Source organism: Amblyomma mixtum, chromosome 9, assembly GCF_055824585.1.
Source record: "Amblyomma mixtum isolate Tamu chromosome 9, ASM5582458v1, whole genome shotgun sequence".
Lineage (NCBI taxonomy): Eukaryota > Metazoa > Arthropoda > Arachnida > Ixodida > Ixodidae > Amblyomma > Amblyomma mixtum.
The window spans coordinates 61,057,104-61,075,468 of record NC_143020.1 but is presented as its reverse complement, the minus strand read 5'-3'; the positions used below and the strand labels follow the sequence as shown (position 1 = coordinate 61,075,468).

At 47.5% G+C, this 18,365-nt stretch overlaps 1 protein-coding gene across 1 annotated transcript; it reads right to left on the bottom strand.

The window, feature by feature from the left end:
- Positions 1-5,079: 5,079 nt before the first annotated feature.
- Positions 5,080-10,463, bottom strand: LOC149329262 (TNF receptor-associated factor 6-like). Its single transcript, XM_089562171.1, has 2 exons — positions 10,137-10,463; positions 5,080-6,378 (listed from the first exon to the last, which is right to left on the bottom strand). Exons 1-2 carry the CDS (start codon positions 10,422-10,424, stop codon positions 5,275-5,277), a joined length of 1,392 nt encoding a protein of 463 aa, XP_089418297.1. The 5' UTR covers positions 10,425-10,463; the 3' UTR covers positions 5,080-5,274.
- Positions 10,464-18,365: the final 7,902 nt, after the last annotated feature.

The window sequence follows — 18,365 nt, the reverse complement described above, 5'->3', positions numbered from 1 at the left end:
GCAGCAGGCAGCCACCTTAAATTGACCAGCTCTAGGCAGGGAATACCGCGTGGACGAAAGGCTGCCAAAGCAGCAGGCAGCAATCTTAAATTCAATGGCTCTCTAGGCAGGGAATACCGTGTGGACGAAAGGCTGCCAAAGCAGCAGGCAGCCACCTTAAATTGACCGGCCCTTTAGGCAGGGAATACCGTGTGGACGAAAGGCTGCCAAAGCAGCAGGCAGCCACCTTAAATTGGCCGGCTCTCTAGGCAGGGAATACCGTGTGGACGAAAGGCTCCCAAAGCAGCAGGCAGCCACCTTAAATTGACCGGCTCTCTAGGCAGGGAATACCGTGTGGACGAAAGGCTGCCAAAGTAGCAGGCAGCCACCTTAAATTGACCGGCCCTTTAGGCAGGGAATACCGTGTGGACGAAAGGCTGCCAAAGCAGCAGGCAGCCACCTTAAATTGACCGGCTCTCTAGGCAGGGAATACCGTGTGGACGAAAGGCTGCCAAAGCAGCAGGCAGCCACCTTAAATTGACCGGCTATCTAGGCAGGGAATACCGTGTGGACGAAAGGCTGCCAAAGCAGCAGGCAGCCACCTTAAATTGACCGGCTCTCTAGGCTGGGAATACCGTGTGGACGAAAGGCTGCCAAAGCAGCAGGCAGCCACCTTAAATTGACCGGCTCTCTAGGCTGGGAATACCGTGTGGACGAAAGGCTGCCAAAGAAGCAGGCAGCCACCTTAAATTGACCGGCCCTTTAGGCAGGGAATACCGTGTGGACGAAAGGCTGCCAAAGCAGCAGGCAGCCACCTTAAATTGACCGGCTCTCTAGGCAGGGAATACCGTGTGGACGAAAGGCTTCCAAAGCAGCAGGCAGCCACCTTAAATTGACCGGCTCTCTAGGCAGGGAATACCGTGTGGACGAAAGGCTGCCAAAGCAGCAGGCAGCCACCTTAAACCCTTTAGGCAGGGAATAGCGTGTGGACGAAAGGCTGCCAAAGCAGCAGGCAGCCACCTTAAGTTGACCGGCTCTCTAGGCAGGGAATACCGTGTGGACGAAAGGCTGCCAAAGCAGCAGGCAGCCACCTTAAATTGACCGGCTCTCTAGGCAGTGAATACCGTGTGGACGAAAGGCTGCCAAAGCAGCAGGCAGCCACCTTAAACCCTTTAGGCAGGGAATACCGTGTGGACGAAAGGCTGCCAAAGCAGCAGGCAGCCACCTTAAGTTGACCGGCTCTCTAGGCAGGGAATACCGTGTGGACGAAAGGCTGCCAAAGCAGCAGGCAGCCACCTTAAATTGACCGGCTCTCTAGGCAGGGAATACCGTGTGGACGAAAGGCTGCCAAAGCAGCACGCAGCCACCTTAAACCCTTTAGGCAGGGAATACCGTGTGGACGAAAGGCTGCCAAAGCAGCAGGCAGCCACCTTAAAGGGACCCTGAAAAGCTCTTTGCCAAGGTTAGCAAAAGCCCACGAGAGATCGGTATTCCATCACTTGTCGCCGCACCGCAGAAATTGTTAAGCGAACTCCATCAACACCGAAGATATCGCGGATTAAAAATGATGTTCCTCCTCTCCCCCACATACCACCCTCAACTCATACACGCGGGGCTCGCTCCGAAAAAAAAAGAAAAGACGGGCCGATGCTCCGCTTATGCATACGTCAAGCAAAGGCGCTCTGCTTTTACTTCCGGTGGTCGTAGACACATGTGCGAAAGTGAGTGCGATTCACTGCGGTGCGCTGTTGCGAACGGCGTCGCAACGTCCGATCGCAGCTCGTCGCCTGCGTGCAACTTGCTAGATGTCAACGACGAGCCGCGCGCGGCAGACGCAACGACGGGAAGCGGCAGCCAAAGCGAGCACGGAGAGCGGCAGCGTCGTGATGACGTACAGCGCGCTCCTCAGGACGCTCGGGGCCGAGCCACGCCGGGCCGGCCTGCCAGCCTTGATGCCGGCCGCCGGCGAGTGAAAAACGCGCTAGTATTGTTTGTTCACGTTTATAGCAAGCCCTGGGATAGATGCATGTCAAAAATGCATCACTTGTGACGGTCGTTGGCCAATACCGAGCTGATCGTAAAAGTGATGAATGCGATACTAGCAAATTTCATCCCATAGCCGCTTTGGCGCTGCTGCGGCGCTTCGCCTGCCGCCTGCTAGCTCCGTTGCTGAAGGCGTCGTGGAAATCGAATATATATTCTATTATGGGACAAGTTCGCAGTAAAGCGATGTGAAGAGTAGGCCTTTTGATATAGCGCAAGCGACTTCCGAAGCGCCGTCAGCGATGCGAAACCATTAGGCCTAGCGACGACTAGGGCAGCCTGGGACCAGCGCGCAGTTCGTCGCCCGGCGTTGCCGCAGTTGGTGTCGTTGCCGAAAGATCCACTTTTGAACAGACATGTTGTCGTTGCTCGAATCTAGGAAGCATCATCTCTGGTAGAATGGCTGTTTTGTATTTCCTTGTGCGAACGTCAAGTACGCCGAGCATGCCGGCCGGCCGACCGGCCTGGATCAGCCGGCGTCATAAAAAATGAGCTAAAGAGTGTACTTGAGTTAAATAATAAACCCTAGGCCAAGAAATGTGAAAAATGTGTCATTTTTGAGGATCGCTGACCAATACTGAGCTGCTGGTAAAGGTAACAACTGTGATACGAGCAAATTTCTGGCCACAACTGCCTTGCAGCTGCCGCTGGCCTGACGTTGAGGTCCGGCTCGCCTGGCGCCCGCTCGCTTCGCGGCTGAAGGCGTCGCGGAAAGTGACCATACTATTACTTTATTGTGAGATGATGCTGTTGACTGTAAAGCGATGTGTAGAGTAAGCCTTTTATTATAGCTCAGGCGACTTCCGAAGCGCCGGCCGCTGCGGCTTCGACGCGAACCGAGCTATAGGCCTAGCGACGACCACGACAGCCAGGCAGCAGCAGAGCTCGTCGCTCGGAGAGCCCGCGAGCGGTGCCGTTGCCGAAAGCTCCCAACATAAGCAGGCATGCTTTGTCGCTGCTCGAGTATAGCTGGCAGTCTTTCTGATGACGATCGGTGCGGCGCGCCGTCCAAGTTTTTGCACATCGGTCTCCTGATTGCTGCTCGAACAGCATGGATCCGGAGCTGGAAGCGCGGCTGCGTGCAGCCACCGCTGAGATGGGCTTCGAGCCTTTCAGTACACGCCATACCGAGACCCACAGGGCGACGACAGCAGCGATATATATAATTTTAGTACACTATAGCAGCGACTCGTCGGCGCAGCTAGGAAACTCGCAAAGGCGGCCGCCAAGATTTGACGAGAACACATGCTTTTGTGAGCAGACGGTTTCCTTCTTTACCGGAAATACCACATTAATTTCAAGAAATGCGCTGGATTCTTACCTCTGTATACGTATGTTTTAAAAATAATAAGCAATCAATAAAATAGTATTTCAAGGAGCATCAGTGCTCAGTTTCAAATGAAATATTGCAAAAATTGCGCGTGACTTCAAGTGGCAGAGCCAATGAGAAGGGTCGCCCAGTCCATGGCCAAGGCTGCCCAGTTTACGTCATGTGGTAGGGGCGGGTAAAAACGCGCGGTGAGGTGTCGCCCTAATCGGCTGTGAGCGGCAAGTTTCAAAAATTGTTTGTAAATTATTGGTTCCACGCGCAGCTTTCTGAATCAGACTAGAATACTCGCAGAGACTACCTCTACAGAGTTGCTGCAATAAAATATGATTGAAGAAACCATTTCAGGGTCCCTTTAAGTTGACCGGCCCTTTAGGCGGGGAATACCGTGTGGACGAAAGGCTGCCAAAGCAGCAGGCAGCCACCTTAAGTTGACCGGCCCTTTAGGCAGGGAATACCGTGTGGACGAAAGGCTGCCAAAGCAGCAGGCAGCCACCTTAAATTGACCGGCCCTTTAGGCAGGGAATACCGTGTGGATGAAAGGCTGCCAAAGCAGCAGGCAGCCACCTTAAATTGATTGGCTCTCTAGGCAGGGAATACCGTGTGGACGAAAGGCTGCCAAAGCAGCAGGCAGCCACCTTAAATTGACCGGCTCTCTGGGCAGGGAATACCGTGTGGACGAAAGGCTACCAAAGCAGCAGGCAGCCACCTTAACCGGCTCTCTAGGCAGGGAATACCGTGTGGACGAAAGGCTGCCAAAGCAGCAGGCAGCCACCTTACATTGACCGGCTCTCTAGGCAGGGAATACCGTGTGGACGAAAGGCTGCCAAAGCAGCAGGCAGCCACCTTAAACCCTTTAGGCAGGGAATACCGTGTGGACGAAAGGCTGCCAAAGCAGCAGGCAGCCACCTTAAGTTGACCGGCCCTTTAGGCAGGGAATACCGTGTGGACGAAAGGCTGCCAAAGCAGCAGGCAGCCACCTTGAATTAACCGGCCCTCTAGACAGGGAATACCGTGTGGACGAAAGGCTGCCAAAGCAGCAGCCATTTTCATGTCCAACTAAAAGCCACGAAGGTTATAAATCTACAGAAAGGAGCCATGAGTGGAGCTCTGGAGAAATCACAGGACTCCCGCAGGGCGTGAGCTCGCAATCGCGGCCACTAATTTAGTTCAGGTACCAAGTGAGCAGACTACGTGTTCAAGTAATCTACACGAAAGCGATATTTTTTTGTTGCCTTTATAAAAACAAAGTGCTAACCGTACACAGACTTGACGCCGGCTGATTATAATGGAACGTTACGGGTACTCTTAGTGACTATTCTGTGTGACGACTGGAATTGCCTGGCAGCGTGTCAGATTTGATGGCAATGTCAAGCTTGTGGCAATTTTTTAGACATTTGTTTCTGTGGGTGGTGCTACAAGTTCCTGCAAAAAATAGGTGCGGCGTTATCCGGACGGTGCGTTCTGTTATGCTTGGCAGAGTTATCTGGTCACCTGGCAGCATTCAGAATCGGGGCTGACATCACTGTCCGGTGACGTATGTTTTGGCATCGTTGAAAATAAAAAGCACATATTTATCGCTTGCGCTTCAGACAGTTGTCTCCTATGTTTTTATCTCAGCATGCCCACCCCTACACGAGAGCGTTAACTCGATATATGGTTTCACAACTCTGCTGGTTTCTCAAGTTACTGGCCGAGTTGGCACACAAATACATAATAAAAAGCAATCATCATCAGATATTTCCTTTTTAATGCAAATCAAGGAAAAATGGTAACTACATGGAGCGACAACTAGGAATAAACAGCAGCCGAGCTACCACAACAAATTTATAGAAAAATGAACTTTCAGACATTAAAAATAATTTCTCCCAAACACAGGTACCGTTTGACAGGCGCTTGGTCTCCTGTTGTCATTCACGTGTGTGTTAGGGGTGCAACTTCCACCTGACCACTAGTTGGTTGTTTTCTACGAAACCGCCAATGATTAGGTCGTTCAGGTCAAGTAAATTACTGCTAAAAAACACAGGTGTGTTTTCCGGTTGAGTGGGCTTCCGAAAATTCTTGCCAGTATGATCTGCCCCTGTCACATATTCGCGTTTGGAGCCGTCTTTGGGGTGCACAACGCTCAGGCTGACTTTTTGCTGGAATGGCCACTGAAGAAAGTCGTCCATGTCACCTTTGCACAGGGTCATTCTCGCACAAAGTTTCACGGAGTCACCTGCCTTTATAAGCTCGACTCCCGGAGATATGCAGTACCCGTGCAGGTACACCTTTCTGCTTTCGTATGCAGCCCAGCCTTCCTTTGTAGCTTTTTCTTTAAGTTCCGTGACACCTTTTACATTGAAGACGGAGAGAGACTCTTGACAGTGTGCAATGTATTGTCTGATTTTCTCCACTATCGTCTCTGTGTTTTTCGCAACTTCAGCTTTGATGGAAGCTGCAACCTGCGACAATTGGTCTCGAGTACCCTTGGTCCCCTCATTCAGATCCTCTTTAAGTGTTCTTTCAAATGTGTCTATGCACCCGGGAAGATTACCGATAGAGTCACTTAATGTAGTCACACGCTTTTTCACTTCCTCGGTAGACGCAGTGATTTCACGCATGCTTTTAGTCAAAACTTCGTGGTTTTGCCGTGTCCCGACGGCCAGATCTTGTTTAAGAGTTTCCTTCAGAGTGTTGATGGCATGTGAGACTCCGTTTAGTGTGTCACCGTGCATGGCAGTATCAGCAGCAAGGCGCTCAAGTAACTTTCTGCTTTCAGCCGCCTGCTTTAGAAGTTCTGCTCGGAAAGTAGTAAACAACCCGATTACATCCTTGCACTCGGATGGTACTTCGGCTCCGGATTCAACGGGTGTCACTTTTGTTTCGCAGCCTGACAGCAGATGTGACCACACGTCACTGTAAAGAACACCAGCAGAGCACTTGGGACAGGAAACTGTGTGGTGTCCACATTCGCCCTGGAAGTGCCGGAAGACCTCAGAAGCGGCCATCACAGAACTGCAGCCATGTTCCTCATTCCAGCACCTGACCTGCAAAATAAAAAATAAATGATACGATTTATGGGACAAATACAAACTCATGCCTGCGTGCTCAGCTCTTTTTTTTTAATCTCGTTGAAGAGTTTTTGGCTCTGAAACTATTTTTTTGCCTCAAAAATTCTTCCGAAAAAGCGGATTCTCTTTCTTTCTTTCTTTCCTTCCTTCCTATAAATTGTAGGGCGCATGCAATCAAAGAGCTCGAGTGATCCGCAGGGTGTGACCGGTGTTTATTGCTTGTCTTGTTAAGTTAGCGGCTACGGACAAGAAAGCGGGGCTCAGTTAGTTGCTGCGAGGGGGAAAAGGTAGACAAAGAAGGCGATGCACCAGCTGATCACAGTGAGCGTGAGTTTCTGGAGGAGTTTTTTCCGATACCGCCAGAGATTGTGCTGGCTGCTGTGCAGCTGAAGAGTGTAATCCATGCTGCCTGCTTATCTGACGACACTAGAACTTATTATGGATTCCAGAATCATTTCATGAATACCAAAAGTCACGCCTTCACGGCTTCTAGTGAATGTGCTTGAGCCATTTCAAGCGTTTGGAAAGAAATATTGTATATGAAAACTTTCGTATTCATTAGGACAACACAAGGCTGTTTTATGCTTTTTTTTCTGGAGGCAAAACATTGGCCGTATTCCACGTGCCACAATATTTTTTCCTTTCTGAACAAGTCCACGACAGCGCACTCTTAAGCTGCTGTGCATTCATGTGTTCCCACGCACGTGGTATGCAGCGTGCATGCAAGCATTACTACATGAGCCCCAGGCAACAAACCCGACTGCGCTGCACTGAAGGTTGGTTAATGCGCCGCCCCTCTCTGGTAGTGACTGCGCCCGAGACGAGCTAGGAGTTAAAGTTGTTATCAAGAGACGTATGACAAGTGACGTAATTGCGAGTGACATCCACCACTTTAACTCCAAATCACAGAGTTACTTACGTGCTGCCCTTATTCGTAACATCTGCCGTGTGCTTAGACTGCATTCACTGCCCCGTCTTTCCGACATACACTTCTTCAACTGAACAGGAAGAAACGTATGAGAAATGTTCTTACGCGCTGCTTTATACCAGTCGCGCCGTGTGCAGGGAGAAAGCGGCTAGTTATTAGGTGCGTAAGCCGTGCTAAAAATTTATTCTAGTGTCGCCTCAAATATATTTTTTCGCGCGCAGTATTCTTTTGAGATATTTGTTCCTTGACCGGGGCTTTGAATTGTAAGTTATTCTACTCAAACACCCTAAGTGCAAAGCCTTCCGCAACCTTCCCGCAACCCCACTGTACTCTTGAACTACACGTTTTCAATGAGACTGGTGGAATCTTGTCATTAGTGCCTTAGATAAGACCTAAAATGCAAACACCAGTCTTCAGATGCAAAAAAGTTACCCTCATTCAAAAGTACTTCTTGAAAGTGATGCAAGGGTGTCAAAAAAGCGCTCGTTCTCGCCCGTTATTTTTCAAACAATATAATTTTCAAGCCAAGACTGCGGCCTAATTATTCTTTTGGTCAAAATCATGGATTTTTTTGGCGTATCGTTGCTAAACCCCCGAACATCAACCATGCAGACTGTCGACCACGGGCTGTTATCCTGCTTTTTTCGACTTTTTGAAACAAAAAAAAAAGTTTGGTAATTTAAAATCAATTTTCAGACGGTTTTAAGGAGAGCACATTACGAAGTAAGCCATTCCCACTTAGCCATGAGACGTGCTGTAATCGATGCGCCTGCCTCTTTTATTTTAAGCGCACACGTTCATTCTAAGGTGACCTTTCGCATTCCGCGTAAGCCTGCGTAACTCCTTCGCGGCCTCTCTGGTTTTTAATCGTGGCGGCTTAGCTTTCACGAGTTTCTTCAGTCAAAGCCTGTTTTACATTGCTAACGTTGTATCACAGCGGAGTGGGTCGGGAGATCCCTATTTATAAATCTGGTGGCTCTATTCCAGGAGGAAAAAGCAGTCGGGCTAAACATATTTTCATCATAAGTTCCGAAAGTGGCCTTTCTCAACAGGCTATGCTATATTTACATAGAACATATTGGTCTCAGATTTAAAGTAAAGAGTTAACTAGTTTATCTTTTAAGTTCCGAGTCAAATTATTCAAATAAATATTTCGTCTTCTCAAGACGACTGCTTACATGACAGCTTTATCATCGGGGAGTATGTTTTATTTAAATACTGTGTTGAGCTGAAACCCGCCGCATTAAAATTGCTTGTCTAACTGAGAGTCAAATGTGATTTTTTTAGATACGCTCTGGAAAAGTTTCAGGACTAAATCAGTTCAAGAAAGCCGTCTTCACGTCGCATCAAAGTTCCAGAGAGCAGTTGTGAGAACACCGACTATTGTTCAGGGCGGAGAGAATGCCTCTGATAGCGCTGGTGATACTTCCCACCACCTGTTTCGACACCTTATCATGCAGTGCATGGCAGAACGCATCGCCATGCCTAGGGCTTCGACGTTACAGAACATAAAAGCAAGTGGTTCCTTACATTGCACAAAATCGAGAATGCAGGAGAATTTCTCTTGATTCGCAAGTGAACGTGATAGACACAACGCACTTTACAACATTCGTTACATTTTTATGAAGCTTATCAGACAGCAGCAAGTCGCATCAGTCAATAAGAAATTGTAATTTCCCTCGTAATTGTTGGAAAATGTAATAAAGGACCGCAAAAATATTCACTACACTGTTGAGCCTACTGCAATGGGAATTCTTTTGATAAGAGGTTTTTTCTTCCTAAAGCTAACCATCGTACAGCTCAACTAATACGCCATAGATAGTCTGTGCAAAATACGAACTTCAAGATTTTTATACTGTTTTCCAAAGCAGAGCGCCATTCCTTAGAACAGAGTCGCCTATTCGGAGTCTCGCTAAGCCGCGAAGAAAGCCCCGCCATGAGAACGGAAAAAAGTATTTTTTCTGGAAACGGTAGAATCGGATTGACAAGTCTACAATGCGCTTTTTAAAGTACGCTCCAAAATGGTAGAAAATGGTAGACTGCGTCCGGAACTCTCCAGTGGCCGTATTACGTAACGACACCATTGAATTTCCTTTCGTTCACTGACACTGGTGGCTGTTACTGGTGACATAGGCAGTAAAAGATGTCACGCTGGTCACTGCCGAATTACGTCCACGATATCACTTCACTTATTTGTCTCTGGCTACGTGAAACTCTGTCTCTTGTTTCTTAGTGCTGTTTATTGTTCATCTGGGTTTAACGTCCCGAAGCGATTCAGGCTACGAGGGAGGCCGTAGTGGAGAGCTCCGGAAATGTCAAACAATTTGGATTCTTCAACGTGCACTGATACCCCACACTACATGAGCCTCTAGCATTTCATCTCCATCGAAATGCGACAACCGTGGCTGTGATCGCACCCGCGTCATTCGGGTCAGCAGCCAAGCGTCATAACCACTGAGCCACCGCGGAGGCCCCTAGCTTACTGTTTAATGTTTCTCATAGGCATTCTTTACTGTTCTTTTTATCTAAGACTAACCATAATATATGTTTAATGTCTCTAGTTACGTGGCAGTATTGGTCGCACACTAATTGCTTTCAGGTCCCAGTACTTACGCTATTACAGGCTTTGTAATGGTTACATTACTTCTGACATCATTCGGCCGGAAAGTTTTTAAACATTAAGCAAATACACCGTTTTACGGGAAAGTTTCTTTCATCTGCGAGTGCAATTAATCAGAGTTCTTTGTCGATTGAAGAAAAGTAGAAACAAGTTAAACCAAAATTTCTATCGATTGTCTCATCGCACCTGTCTTTTCAGCAGCTGCTCTGCAGGAATGTTCTTCCAATCAACGTCGTCCTCGTCGTGGCACTTGCAGCCGTCGAGTGGACATACGTGCAAGTCTTCCTGTGCGCTCTGTTCGTAGCAAGACTCGCACAGCACGTGCATGCAGGGCAGCGATGCCGTCCTCTTGCGCACCAGTCCGCAGATGGAGCATACCCTGGTGGGTGGAATGGGCTTGATGAACCTCAGGGGCCTCCAGTCGAGTTCCGGAGAGAACCCGACCAGAGTGTACTGGGAACTTCCAGGAGGCATCAATCCTCACGTGCGCTCGCTGAGGAGGCGGCCTGAAGAGCTGCCTTTTTACGCCCCCTTGGAAGCGCGTTCTTATCTTTTCTTTTTCTCTTTTTGGTCAGTCGTCATGGTGATAATCTTGGCTGCAGTCGCACCCTCTCGTGCATTTATCGCTGGCCGTGTTGCTGACGTTGAAATCGGCGCTCGGCATTCACTTTTTCGTGGGTGCAGCAAGCGTCGTTCTTTGAAAGCTTATCATCCAGTGCGTATCGCACTGCTGCTGTTTCCAAGAGAAAAACGCCGCCCCAGTTAGTAGCCGTTGCAACACGTGAGTCCGCAGGCTCAGCCTCGCACACTGGGACCGCTTATTTATTCAAGGCAAACGAAAAATTGCCGTTGTATCCTGAGGTATCGGTTTGGTTAAAGAAACCCAGATGGTCATACGTTTAGGGGAATCCCCGAAGGTGGAATACATTGGTAATAAGGGAGCAAATTACTCAATGACATCCATTCAAGCGCAGCCGCGCGTCAACAAAGGAAAGATATGCAGCTTCCTCAGAAACTTCCTCGTAAAACAAAAAAAAAAACAGGGTGGATTTTTCTTTAACTACGAGGTTTCTCCGAAAGCTGTGTAGCTTTCCTTTGTAGCCGAATGGCTGCGCTAGTCTGCTTCCCAATGCCTAATTTGCTTGCTTATTACAAGAGCCCCGAACCGAAGTTCTGGTCGATATTATTTGGGTACTCTCGAATGTTGTGTAACCCGGCGCCACTTTTGTTTCAAAGTTGTATTTAGGAGCGTGTACACAGAAGTATTCAGAGAACAAGGGTTGGAAGGATATCAAATGAAAGGTAATATGTAATACTATAGAAATGTTCCATAGTAGTAGCGCGAAAAGGGCACCGGACGATACCGAGTGAAGGCAAGCAATCGAGGGCTGCTTCTTGAGACCATCCAAGGATTCTGAGAGTCACCTGACCTCACCAAGAAGGTACAACCTAGAGAGGCCGACGTGAAACGGTGTCATCAAGATATTTTCAAAACCATCATAATGAGGCTTGCGAAAGTCATTATCTACAGATTAGCGATACCTACGACAGCACAAAATCTTCTCTCATGTCCCTCCAATCCACCCTTCTTTGTGGTAGCTGTGGCTACCTTATACCTACAAGCTTCATAGTTTTATCCAGCCATAAGACTTACTTTCGGCCGACCCTGCTACTCTTGGTTTTTTATGAATCCAGTCTATTGCTCTTGACAACCTTCGGTTTTCTTGCGGTTACGTTTCATAGCGTGCCCATGCCCATTTGTGCTTCTTGATTTCAAATACGGCGTCTATTATTCGCGTTTCTTCCCTGATCCATTATGTTCCCTTCCTTTCTCTTCAACTACATCTATCATTTCCCTCTCCGTAATTCGCTGCGCAGCCATCTTAAGCACAATCCTTTTCGTCAGAATATAAATTCAAGCCCCTTTGATGAGCACTGGCAAGATATGTAGTTTCTTCCTGAGGAATAACAGCAATATATTCTCTGATAGTGGCTCCAAAACCTACAGCACCCTATTCTTGGGCGCCTAGTTATGACAATCCCGATGTCTGGGTCAGCGATATTTACCTCACTTAACAAAACACGCTGTGGGGCTAGTTGGTGAAGCATGATTTATTGAAGAAGTTTTTTCAGCACTACAAAAAACGAGGACTCATAAAGAAGTACACAGGACGGGCGCTAACTCCAACTAACTTTAATGAAGCTGACATATTCAACATTTATACACAAGGAAGGACCAGAGCGCATGCGGGTAGGAAATTTCCGGTAGATTAGGAAGAATAGAGTAGATCCATCGTCTATTTACTGTACTTTCGCTGTCTCGAAGGGAGACTGATGTAGTGCTGACGCACGTGTAGCCTCTTTGTTTGATAAAAACACTTCGGACAATTCGCGTGCTAATCTGTCCTTACTTCTGCTTAGAATTTTGATACGCTCAAGTCGTGGCTCGAGGATCGGTCTCATCTTCGCAGGAGCGGCACTGGGCGGATAGATTTTGAAACGACTCGGAAACGTTACCAAGCGAACGTTCATGTTTCCTGACACGTTCGTTCACACAGCGGCCAGTCTACCCGACATATACTTTGCCACATTTACTTTGCCAGTTTGCTGCACAAATTGGCCAAGATGTGTCCCATGGTCAGCAGTTGCCGCTGTGACACTTCCGGCCGCGGGACGAAGCACACAAAGCCTGACGCGCGCTGTACCACGGGTGGCGTGTATAAAATCCCCTTTAGATGCCCCCCCCCCCCCCCGGTAACATTTGTACCTTTATTACGGGATGGTTTATGATTTATGGGTTTAAACGATTCTGAAGCGACTAACGCGACGAGATACGGCGTTGTGGAGGGCTCCTAATAGTTTCGATTGCCTGGGGTTTTTTGGCATGCACCAACATCGCGCAGTACATGATCCTCCAGCAGTCAGCTTCCACCAAAGTGCGACCGCCGCGGCCAGGATTGAACGCCCTCATTTTGAGTCAGGAAGCAGCAAAACATCACAATAACTGAGCCACCACCACGGCCGCTTTATTACAGGAACTTTTTCTCCTCAAGAAAAGCAACTTGATTTGCAGTAAAATATTATTGGTATAGACAACCAACTTGGTCAAATGAAAAAATAATTTTGCAGTGCGTGACAACAAGAGGCGGGCATGGATGCACTGTGGCGATATTTTGGCTGCTTTTGCCGGTGAAGCCGTTAGAAGGACGGTGATGAGGTGGAGTCCAGCTAATCGATCCAGCCGCTGCCATTGCCAGCACCATTAATATGCTATATCTTGCAACGTTACACCCCGAGTGTTTAGCCTTTATTACTTTAACTTTTTTCAGCACTAAAGCTTTTCAACTCAAGCCTATGTTTCTTTGCGGTCCTTTGCAACTCTCAGAACAATGACATTAAAGTTTGTGCAAACTTGTTCGGTCTTCCAGCGTTTTGTTTATAGCTTGTCAGTCTAACTGAGAACGCAGAATGAGCCATAAAGAATGAAGACCCGCGTTTTTCGAAGGGCTTAACATTGCGCTGAATATTCTTTGCCTGGCTGTGCGTTACTGCCCGGCGGGGAGTGCGGATCTGGCAGGTATCTCACAGAGACTTCGAACACTCTATACAAGGGGAGGTAGACATCAGCGTGTTTGACTGAAGTCAGCATGTAATGAATAAAAAATGGGTGTTCTGAGCTTGAAGGATGGGTTCTGCGGCTAAGAAATACTGGCGACCGGTTAGTCGGGGTTTAACGTCCCAAAGCGACTCAGGCTATAAGGGACGTCGTAGTGAAGGGCTCCGGAAATTTCGACCACCTGGGGATTTCTTGTGGCATGAGCTCATATGGAAGCACATTCAAGTAGAAGGTATTAACTGTCCTCTTCTTTCTTGAGAAAGAAAGCCTCTCAAGGCCAAGCAAAACAGCTTAGCATTTATTACACAACTGTATATTACAAATGCACTGTTGTATACTGCAATAAACTAGTACTTATCTATACGACACTAAAAGTTAAGGCCCGGCGTTTTGTTTATAGTTACACCCTGTTTAAGTTACACGCTGCAGCGGCTGGCTGCAGGGTGTAAGTAAATACCGGCTTTCCATTTCGCTTCTGTCGGTACGAGCCTGCGGGAGCCTCTGGCGCCTCTGGCATCGTGCCGAGTAGCAAAGCGTCATGCGTGGTGCGCAAACGCTGAAGGTTTGTCAAGTGACTGAGCTACCGCAAAAATACAAAAAAATTCAGAACATTTTCATTTCCACGCAAAACCAAGAGGAGAGAGAGAGAGAGAAAACTTTTATTGCTCTTTCAAGAGATTCGCGGAGATGAAGACTTCTTGGTCGTCCTGCTTGGGCGCTGGCGACTTGAGTCTTCGAGCAAGGGTGGGCCCTCAGTCCAGGGCTCCACTGAGTCGTGCCGCTTCAACAGCGTGCTGTACCAAGGCCCTCTGGACCTCGAGCTCGCTGCTGGAGAGACAGCTCTCCCATTGCTCCTCACTCGGTGGCTGATAATTGTGGAATGCTATGTTTCTTTCGCACTCCCAGGAAATTGCTAGTTACAGCATAACTGGTAAAGGTGCTCGGAGACGCAGGGCCAGGATCCAAGCCGCATTAACCAGATGACGGGTTGCCAACTATCACAGTTCACAAAAGGCTTCTTCCGAAAACAGGTGCTATTAGAGGAGCCTTTTTGTGTCCTTTAGTTATTCAGGTGTATCTCAGGGGTGCAACTCCCACATGACTAAATGTTTGTCATTTTCCACGAAACCGGCAGTGATCAGGTCATTTAGGTTGGGTACATTAACGCTAAAAGTACAGCTTTGGTTTTCTAGTTCTGTGTGCATTTGAAAGCTTTCGTGACGTGGGTTTGGCCCTTCCACATATCGACATTTGGAGCCGTTCTTGGGGTGCACTACACAAAGGCTGACATTGTGCTGGAATGGCCACAGAAGAAAGTCGTCAAATGCACCTTTGTGCAGAAGTATTCTTGCACAAAATTTCACAGAATCGCCTTGCTTTAGGAAGTAGACACCAGACGATAGGCAGTACTCGCGCAGGTACACCTTCTTGCAGAGATATCGAGCCGAGCCTTCCTTTACAGCTTTTCCTTTAGGTTCAGCGACACCTTTTACATTGAAGATGGAGAGAGAATCTTGAGAGTGTGCACTGTATTCTCTGATTTGATCCACTGCGATATCTGTGTTTCTCGTAACTTCAGCTTTGATGGAAAAGCCAGCCTGTGCCAACTGGACTCGTGTACCGATCGTACCCTTCAGCAGATCATCCTTAAATGATATTTCTAACATGTTTATGCTTCCGGGAAGATTGTGGTTTATAGGGTTTAACGTCCCAAAGCGACTCAGGCTACGAGGGACGCCGTAGTGAAGGGCTCCGGCCACCTGGGGTTCTTTAACGTGCACTTACATCGCACAGTGCACGGGCCTCTATAATTTCGCCTCCATCGATATTCAACCGCCGTGGACGGGATCCAACTCGCGTCTTTTGGGTCAGCAGCCAAGCACCACAGCCACTGAGCCACCGTGGCATGTCCCGAAATATTAATAATTGCATTACTTAAAGTAGTTACACTCTTTCACTTCCTCGGTAGACACGGTGATGTCGATCATGCTTTTGGTCAAACCGCCATGGTGATGCCTTGCCTCAGCGGCCAATTCCTGTCTTAGAATTTCCTTGAAAGTGTTTATGGCACAGGACACTCCGTTTAGTGAGTCACCATGCGTGGCAGTATCAGCCACAAGGCGCTCAAGCAGCTGTCTGCTTTCAGCCGCCTGCTTTAGTAGCTGTGCTCGGAAGGCAGAGAAAAAGGCGGTGTCATCCCTGGACTGTGACGGTACTTCGGCTTCGGATTCACGCGACATCACTTTTGTCTCGCAGCCTGATTTCAGATGCGAGCACACGTCGCTGAAAAGGACAACTGAAGAGCACTTGGGGCAGGAAACTGTGTGGTGTCCACATTGGCCCTAGAAATTCCGGAGGACCTAAAAGGCGGCCATCACAGAATTGCAGCCACGTTCTTCCTTTTCAAGCACCTGACCTGTAGAAAAAAATAATGGTTAGTATGAGCAGAGCAGCTAGCTACGCATCCCGGCGTACTTAGAAATCGCTAAGTGTTCATGGCTGTGAAACGAGTTTTATTGGTCATATTGCTGCCCCAACAAGTGCGGATTTTGTGTTGTCCTTGAATCTTATAAAATGTAGGGGAAGGAAGGGGATTTAAACCAGACTTCCCCATGATGTGACTGCTGTCTTTTCCTTTTCTGTTAAGTGAGAAACCACGGGCTGGAGCGGGGGGCTAGGTTCGTTGCTTCGAGGGGAAAGCGGAAGAAAGAAAGAGAAGGAAAGCAGGGCAGCAACAGAGAGGGGGCGTGCAAGAGTTCTTGCAGGCATTTTAAGAGCGTTAGCTCTTATTCATCACGTTTCTCGACTTCTTGGGGTCTGCTACCACATCCCTTCGGCATGAAATTTTCTAAGTCGACGAAGTCAACATGGCGGTCCCCATATTAAATCGATGTAGTAACCCAACTGGGGATTGATTGGTGACGTCATTAGTAAACCAAATTCATGACTGGTGACGTCACTCAAGTTGTCACGTCATAATTAACTAGTCAGATGACTATGTTTAATCGCTTTTAACTAAGTAGTTAATGAGGCATCATAACACGAATAAGGTATTTGGAGTCCTCTACATGAGTAGTACCGGTTAGACACCGAAATTAACTAATGAAGTTAATATTTAGTTATTGTTGCCCTTATATTTTATTCTTTATAATTAACTAACCAATAACGTCATGATCTAACCAATAGATATTCGTAAAGGGCACGATGAGTATGATTTGTTAGAAACCAATATCGTCTAATTAGGCTAATATTTACTTATGGTTTGGCTTAACATGGAGACCCTGTTGTCGGCACTCGGCAGCTCACAATTTCATACCTCATAGCGACCGGGCACCTACCCCCCTGAGGTAAGGAAAAATGGCTCTCCAAACAGTCGAAAGACTTTTTCGGCCGAAATTTGTAAAATATGTCCGACCTCAAGGCGGTAGTCGCCCGCTCGCCGTAAGGTATGGAAAAGTAGCGTAATCGCGTGGCAATACATCCCATGGACGATAGATGGCGCTACGAACAGCTAAGGCTCGTTACTTAAACGTCTTCCAGACGGTGGCGGCATTTTTTTGCGATACCGCCGCGGGTCTGCTGGTCGCTGGAGAGTTCAAGAGTGCAAATGCTGCCTGATTAGCTGTCGCCGCTACAACCTAAATCGCGAGTGCAGAAGGGTATCCTGAATATCATCATGTCGCGTTCTAATGAATGAGTTTCGCGTCATGTCGAACACCTGGAAGCTAATATCTTTGACACTATTCCGTTCATTGCGCAAAAAGAAGGCTGTTTTGTGCTCGATTCTTGAGTTAAGGTAGTACCCATAATTCCTGTATGAGTATATTTTCCTTATTTCCAAAACTCTGAAGCTGCGAACTCAAAGGTGTGCTTTCATGAGTTCCCATGAGCTCAATATTTTTGTGCGCCAAGTGATTAACTCTTGTGTCACGTGTCAGCCACTACTACATGCCTGACATAAATGCTTTCGCTGACAACTTTCAATGCCTCACTGCCCCTCACAAAAGCTCTATGGGCTTTGTAGTCTTTTTATATTACTTTAGACTTTTTGGTATTGGATTTATTGAGATAATTCTTTATCCCTACCACTCTACTTCCCTTGTTTAGATAATCGGTGGTACTTTACATCTCTTCCCTTGAGTTGCTGCAATGAAATGCGATGTCATCAGTCTAGTTGATATATTCAAGTTATTATTTTATATTTCGCATGCCGAACTCTTCAAAACGCCTTTTTTCTACATACCTCCCGTAGACATGCTGTGAAAGCAGCGTCGGGTATATTTCTCCTTGCCTGGCACACTTCCTGACTCGGATTCGTTTATGTCCATGTGAAGGGCTGTGAAACTGGTATAGACATTTTCCTCTACATTTACATATGCGTCCCTATACTATGGTTCCGCACGTCTTGCTTTAGTGCTTAGGTTTTAACACAGTCAAATGTTACTCCGTAACCAACGAAGGCTCTGGGCCAGGATTCCCAACCATATTTAGCCAAGTTTTCAGATACAATGTATCAACAACTGCGACAATATTTTGTAACCCACTAAACAACCGGTGTACAATAATCATGCTAACTTTGTACTAGAGTACGACTGACATATGTAAATTCCGCAATGTTTTCTGATGTTCAGGGCGAATTGAGGCACAACGCCGATCACCTGAAATTCTCCTTAACAACGACTGTTTTGTTAATTATTGTCATCTATAGTTGTTCTAATGATTGTTTGAAGATGTGTACTCCCACTGTAATTTAATCTGTAACCACTGCTGCCTTGTATGGGCCCCCAGGCACCTTTCAA